This window comes from Zea mays, chromosome 1, assembly GCF_902167145.1.
Source record: "Zea mays cultivar B73 chromosome 1, Zm-B73-REFERENCE-NAM-5.0, whole genome shotgun sequence".
Lineage (NCBI taxonomy): Eukaryota > Viridiplantae > Streptophyta > Magnoliopsida > Poales > Poaceae > Zea > Zea mays.
The window spans coordinates 188,124,049-188,131,289 of NC_050096.1; the positions used below are offsets into that span (position 1 = coordinate 188,124,049).

The 7,241-nt window shown below is 42.5% G+C and overlaps 2 protein-coding genes across 2 annotated transcripts; both read right to left on the bottom strand.

Moving 5' to 3' along the window:
* Positions 1–578: 578 nt before the first annotated feature.
* Positions 579–1,599, bottom strand: LOC103641547 (uncharacterized). Its single transcript, XM_008664896.4, has 2 exons — positions 1,248–1,599; positions 579–1,169 (listed from the first exon to the last, which is right to left on the bottom strand). Exons 1-2 carry the CDS (start codon positions 1,493–1,495, stop codon positions 713–715), a joined length of 705 nt encoding a protein of 234 aa, XP_008663118.1. The 5' UTR covers positions 1,496–1,599; the 3' UTR covers positions 579–712.
* Positions 1,600–2,059: 460 nt separating this feature from the next.
* On the bottom strand, positions 2,060–6,280 carry LOC100383562 (CBF1-interacting co-repressor CIR N-terminal). Its single transcript, NM_001176210.1, has 4 exons — positions 5,952–6,280; positions 5,637–5,781; positions 4,828–4,989; positions 2,060–3,258 (listed from the first exon to the last, which is right to left on the bottom strand). The coding sequence occupies exons 1-4, from the start codon at positions 6,137–6,139 to the stop codon at positions 2,239–2,241; spliced, it is 1,515 nt and encodes a 504-aa protein (NP_001169681.1). The 5' UTR covers positions 6,140–6,280; the 3' UTR covers positions 2,060–2,238.
* Between the last annotated feature and the right edge of the window lie 961 nt (positions 6,281–7,241).

Sequence of the window (7,241 nt, forward strand, 5' to 3'; positions counted from 1 at the left end):
TCAGATTCTGAGTTCATGACACGCATGGGAGATCTTTCTTTGGAGCGCCTGTCAGTGTACAAAACAGTTGTTACAACTGAGGAAAAGAAGTTGGATTCAATGAACAGAAATGAGAGGCAGAAATTGCTCCTAGAAAAGAAGTTGAACCTAGAGAAATTAAGGCTTGAAAGGCAGAAACTAAAGGAGGACAAGGAAGAGGAGATAATGATCTTAAGCATGGATTTGAGCAAATGTAACCCTCTACTCCGCAAGTACTATGAAGCCAAGCAACAAGAGATACTGGCAAGGGTTACTGGGTCTACTTCATCTGGCCAGTGATGGTTCCTTACTTAATATGTTTGTTTGTCATTTATGAATGAGGCGTAGTCGGACTTGTTTCTGTGAGGTTGCTGTCGTCAGACCCTAATCTGGTTTGTACCATATTTTTTTAGGTCTTGTTTGAACTATTTGTTTTCAAGTATTTGTTTTGAACTATTTGTCATGGTTTGTACCTGAATGTTTTACTATATGTGTTGAACTATTTGGTTTCATTAACTGTGAGCTTGGTGTACTTTTTGTTTAGCATTTCTACACACATGTGGTTGCATGACAGTAGTACTTCTTGTTATTGAATTGAAACAGCACCATGAGACACTACGACAGACAGTACACACACTTGATAAGAACACACATGACACTACGACAGACACTACAACAATGTAAACTAAACATGTCAACACAATAACAGTTCGACAGTAGATAAGAACAGACATGACACAACAATGTAAACTCCGATGTTTTCAAAGGTTGTGTTCAAAGACAATGGACCTTCGTCTTCTACTATCATGTTGTGCAATATTATGCATGTTTTCATGATGTCCCCAATGTGTTCAGGACTCCAACCGTATGCAGGGCCACGGACCACACCCCATCTCTTCTGGAGTACACCGAAAGCTCGTTCAATATCTTTTCGAGCAGACTCTTGAATTGTTGCAAAGTGTTGGGTTCTAACGTCGTACAGTTTGGACGCTGAATAACTGTCTGTAGAAGAGATTCGAACAGCAGCAACAACTTTCTGTAGAGCAGAAAGACCAATCTCACCCGCACAGTTTGGACGCTGAATAAAATATGGATCCACTTGTTGCACAACATCAACAAGGCGCTCAAACACATGGCGACGCATGCGGAACCTACCATAGAATTCATGTGTCATAATAGGGGTCATGAAGTTATGTACATGGTAAAATGAATGTGGTAATTGTAAATACCTCCTACGAAATTGAGCATCCGTGTACACCGGGTTCGCTCCAAAGTAGTCCGCTCGGATTCTTGCATCGCCGCTCATGTGATCACGATGAATCCTAACACGCCCTGGAATCGAACCACCATGACGACACTCATTGTGTGCACGTCGCCTCCTATTGACCATGTGCCTCGCCAACTTCAACTCTTCTTCTTCCTCTTCCATTTCTTCCATCAACCGCACAAGAAAATTGTTTTCTAAGTAGGGATTCATGGTTGTGGAGTTTGTAAAGGCAAGGTTGAGTGAAGTATGGAAGGCTCACTCGATATTTATAGAGGAAGTACGCTTCGGATACAAGCCATGCGGTTGCCGTGCAAGGGAAGCTAGGCTATGGCTTCTCGAAGAAGAGTACTGGCTTACGGTGCAAGCTTATCCATTTGAAAACATATTTTGCCAAGGATATTATACTATGTGGCGCGTTATCGAGAACAATTACACAACAACAAAACAAGCAATGTAATTAATATTGACAATTCGAATTTATTAATTTCAAAATTAATGAATACAATTTTTACGTATCATTTATGCAGCGTGAAATGCGAACAAAACAAAGAAAAATGAAAAAGAAATGGAAAATGTGAATCTGTTAACACTGTAGCTTTAGAGGACGGAATTTAGAGGACGCTGCTGGAGACGGAGAATATATAGAGGACAGAATCTTTTAGAGTGTTCTGTAAAGGACAGAGAATATTCCTTTAGGGGACGCGGCTGGAGACAGTCTAATAAGCAAGGTTTTTGCATTACCAACCCAGAAGAAACGTCAGCAAGATCAAATCCGAGGCAATCACTCTTCGGTGCAGTTTAGGCCAAATTCTGTATCAAAAATTTGAAGTTGCATATAAAATTGCTGTTATTGAGAAATTGTTGTACATAGTTCTCAACTTTCACGTACAATAATAAAACGAACACGACGGCAAGATGAGTCCAACAAGGCAGCAAACAACAAAACAATATATTCACCGCCTGAAGGCATTGCCCTCGGCATCACGCCCACCCTGCGAGTAGAAAGCGCGGCGCCTGATGCTCTCTTCAATCGTGGCACTGCCACCCTTATCTGTTCCAAATATGCTCTTCTTTTCATCTTCCAAGAAGTTCTTCCCTTTGAACTGGTTTGCATTCACAGTTGTTGCCTCTTTAGCATCGTCGTCTGCAGCTTTCTTGAGCCTCTTCCATCTCTGCTCCTCGTGGACCTCAGCGTCAGCCTGCATCTGGTGCAGACGAGCTAACCTCTCCTCTTCTGACATATGGTGGACACCACCGCGTCGTCGGTTCAATGAAGGACCACTATTCCTGTCATGTTCGCTCTCTTGCCTTGTCTGCTCGCCAGAGCCTTGTTCAGAGCGGGAATGGTGTTCAGAAGTGGAATTTCCAGTTTTGTGGCCATCATCCACTCTTTTGGGCTTAGTGTCTCGAGGTGAATGGTGTCTCCTCCTATCATCAGCGTCAGAGCGGTCATATCTTGGACGATTAACGTAGCTTCTTTCCCTTGGTTTCTCATCAACCTGCCGTCTTCCCCTTAGTTCATCGTCGTCCTGCCATCTTCTCCTTGATTCACCATCATCCTGTCTTCTTCTCCTCGGTTCAACGTCATCCTGCCATCTTCTCGGTTCATCGTCGTCATGCAGTCTTCTCCTCGGTTCAACGTCATCCTGCCATCTTCTCCTCGGTTCATTGTCGTCATGTAGTCTTCTCCTCGGTTCATCATTTTCTGATACATCCTGCTTTCTTCTCTGCGGTTCATCGTCTGAATCTGATGAATCTTCTCTGTGCTGCTTCTTATGCCTGGACATGTTCTCTTCTTTCTTATGAAGAGAAGAATGAGACCTCTTCCTTCTCTCATCTTTGCCATCACTTATTTCATCTGAATCAGAATTCTCATCTGAGTGATGCCTCTTACTCTTTGACTTATGGTGGTGATGCTTCTTGTGCTTTTTCTTCGCTTTCTTCTCTTCTTTTTGCTTTTTCTCAGCTTCAACCTATACAAGAGCAAGATTGTGTCAGGGAGTACATTTAAAAAGAAAACGTTTTAAAAATGGATACTGAGCTTTATAAAAAAAACAGATTTCCTAAAACCAAATTCAGCCAACCACACAAATGTTATTTGGATCAGTGTTATATGGACTTGCGAGTCCAAAATTTGTTCTGTAATAGCATGTACCCTGCGTGGACATGCACTAGACTTGTCTTTGGCAAGTCCAAGTGACCAAGTATGGAGGGAGATCAAGCAGAGAGCCTAGGGAAGAGCCATTGTAGAAGGGCACTGGAGTAGGGCTGGATATCGAGCCAGCTCGACTCGACTCGGCTCGGTCAAGCTCGAGCTGGCTCGACTCGTTAAGGAACCGAGCCAGAGAACCAGCTCGGCTCGTTTGCGAGCTCGAGCTAGCTCGTTTAGCTCGCGAGCCAGAACTAAAGATAATATACAAATATATATACAACAATATAATTAATTACTAGTTAATTCTACACTAGTTTAACATTAGAAAAGAGCAATTATACTCACAATATCATAAACCACATCAATTTAACAACAAATTAACACAGTTCATCACTTATTAGTTCATCCAATAGAAGTGCAGACTTTGTTTTACTGACAAATGATAGCTCATTCAAGCTAACGAGCTGGGCTCAAGCTGGCTCGTTAACAAACCAAGCTAAGATGTTAGCTCAGCTCGTGACAAAATTGAAACGAGTCGAGTCAAGCCGAGCTGACCACGAGTCGAGCGAGCTCACGAGCCACGAGTATTTTGTCCCGCCCTACACTAGAGAGATGAGGAAGGCACAGGAAACTCATGCTAACTAGAGGTGCAAGGAGGCTGCACTCACCAAGAGAAAAGAACAACAAGGGGGAGAGAGGGAGGCGGTTACTTGTTCTATGTTCTTGTTCATTAGCAGCATGTTATGTGCCAAAGAACTTAAATTGAGTTTTAAAAAATATATACAATAGACATCCTCTAATCCTATTTTCGAGTTCGCTAAATCATGCACACAAACCCAAGTCCAACTCCTACACTCACACTTGAGTCCAGGTAACACCCGTTTAGATACTGCCAAATAATTTGTGAATAACAAAATAATTTTCATTTAGAGTTTCTTACAAAAAAAAGATTAGTCATAGTTGCTTGTAAAAAAAGGCTTTGGGTATCCACCTTCTTGACAAACCAATATAGATGTTGTTTGGTTAATTAAATGTAACGTAAATGGCAACCGTAATGATTAACACTCGAGTACCAGCGATAACAAGTTTGAATAAGCCGGTACCAATTTCTAGCATAGCATCAGATTACGGTTGAACTTAAACAAACGTAGTTTAATGTTATCAGTTATCCATCATGTTACAAATATGTGAACCAAAACAGCACCATAGTATTTTCCGCATCCCTTGCGTTCAACAAATATCAATCAGAGGTTACTACTAATATTTTCTGAGAACTTATTTATGACCTTGTAATCCCAAACCAACAATTAGTCAATTACAAAGCAACTATTCACTAGTTACGCTACTCAGAAGCCAAGATTCCATGTTAAGAAAGGAAACATAAACTTACAGATTTCTTTATCTCGGCCATCTTGATTGGATTGTTTTTAATCCTTGAAATCGCATCCTGCTCCCGCTGCCTTATTAGGAGTAGAGGATCAGAGTGGAGTTTTCTCCATGTATCATTTGCAGATTGGGGTTTATCCTCAAATAAAGCTCCCGGTGTAGCTGCCTGAAAATGTGTGGAGGAAAAAAGAAGAAATGTAACTATTAGATCATGTTCTGACCATGATAACATTATAACGATATCATAAACAGGGTAGAGTATAACTCAAGGTAAAAAATCAAGTTTAAGCAAGAAACGAAGTTAAAATTTGAAACCGTGTTCAAGGTGTTTCACTAACACGGAGAACTACTATTATGAGGCAAGATTAGTGAACGCAACTCAGTTCTCAGTTCAAGGATGCACTGCTAGGAGGTCATGTTTGAGCTGTGCCCCTACCACTTAGTTCTGTGCATATGTTTAATAAAAGAAGGAATACATGGAGGAAAGCACTATTAGAACTCATCTATGCCAGCATCAACATATTCCATGATATTTTTCTTAACACAGAACAAATAGTTTTGAGTGCTGACAACCATAACATGCGACTTATTACGAAATAAGCTAACAATATTCCAATTACTAACAGTCTAACACAACCACCTGACAGCAATAATCAGCATTACTCTATTTACCTTGGCATTTCTTACTTAATAGCATCGGCAAAGACATACTTTTATCTGTTCCCGCTTTGAATTACACTGAATTCATCTGACCCACAGTCCCGCACGCGCAGACGAACTACAATCAATGTTGAGGCAGGAATTAAGTAGTACCTTGGAAGAATCAGCCGCACTCGCCTGTGCAGAAGTGGACGCGGCAGCTGCCCCCGGTGCAGATTGCTGCAGCGCCTGGAACCCTTCGGAGCTCTTGCCGACGGCCAACCCCGACTCGTAGAGGAAGTCGAGCCTCTCCTGCGCCCTGTACCAGCCATCGCGCGATTAGCACATCAGACGAAGCCAGATATGGCCCGAACCCCACTGACTCGAAAGGAAACCCTAGCCGGACCCGGACCAACGGACCGACCAACCTGTCAGATCCAACCGAGAGAAGGAAAAATCCAAGGGGGAAGGATGGGAAAGAACACTTACGGCCTGAGGCCGGCGCGCTCCTGCATGGCCCGGAACTCGGCCTTCTCCCTCTCGGCCGCGACCTGCTTCTTGAGCTCCTCCGTCTTGCGGCGCTCCGCCTCCTCCGCCTGCTCCGCCTTCCATACCCGCTCGATGTTGCGGAGGGACCCCGTGTGCCATCCCTTCTTGTTCAGGAACTTGAGCGCCATGGCTGCAGCCCCGCCTCTGTCCCTCCCGCCCGAAACCCTAACCCTAGCGGCAAGCTGGCCTCCCTCCTCTTCCCAGGCGACCACAACGGGGGTGACGAGACGACGCGGGCGGATGCGATTGAAGAGAAGGTCAGATCGAGGCCCCGACTCGGCCACGAGCCCACGACTCGTTTCTTTTTGTGTGGGGTCGGTCGGTTGAGTGGGCCGGGTCGGTCGGTTGAGTGGGCCGACACACCAGTAAAAAAATGTTTGAATACACTAGATAATTAAGAAAACATATCTGATGCACTTTGATGTTTTGTGCACACAGTGTACACATTAAATTATCACCTCTTAGATCTCATGTCTCTAGTCGTTTGGTATATTTTGCTAAGGACACCATCTAACGTGGTGGGGTATAATAGAAGGTGTTATTTATAAATTACAATGATCAACCAGAGACGTTAGATCTGAGGTAGATAGTGATGATTTAATATGTGCACCAAATATGTCATCAATAATTAATAGTTAAAATTGGTTGGAGACATCTGAACACTCTAACTAATTATTCAACTATTGGCTATTTTTAGTACATTAGTCAATAATTAGCTATTTATTTATTAGCTATCTAATTCCACTAGTAATTTTTTAGTCAACTAAGGCCATGTTTGGTTTCAATTAGTCCTAGGGCTAAACTTTAGTCCTAGAACTAAACTTTAGTCCTTACCTATTTGGTTGCATGGACTAAACATATTCTAAAGTCATAATAGTAGCTGTCCAAAGACTCAAATGCCCTTCGAACACTAGAAGACTGCGTGCAACTGTGCGAGAGAGACTAGGGATAGGTTTGGACAACAAGATAATTATGGGCCTTTAGTCTATTTTAGCACCTAGGTGAGAGACTAGAGACTAAATCATTTTAGTCCATATTTTAGTCTTAGTGTTTGACAAAAAAAGGACTAAATGTGACTAAAAACTAGAGACTAATCTTTAGCCTATCTAACCAAACACCCCCTAACTATTAGCTCTAGTACATTCAAACACCTTCTAACATTTTTTGCATGCTTGTCTTAGCTCGTCACGACTTCTAAACTGATTTTAAGAGTATATCCACTAGTTATCT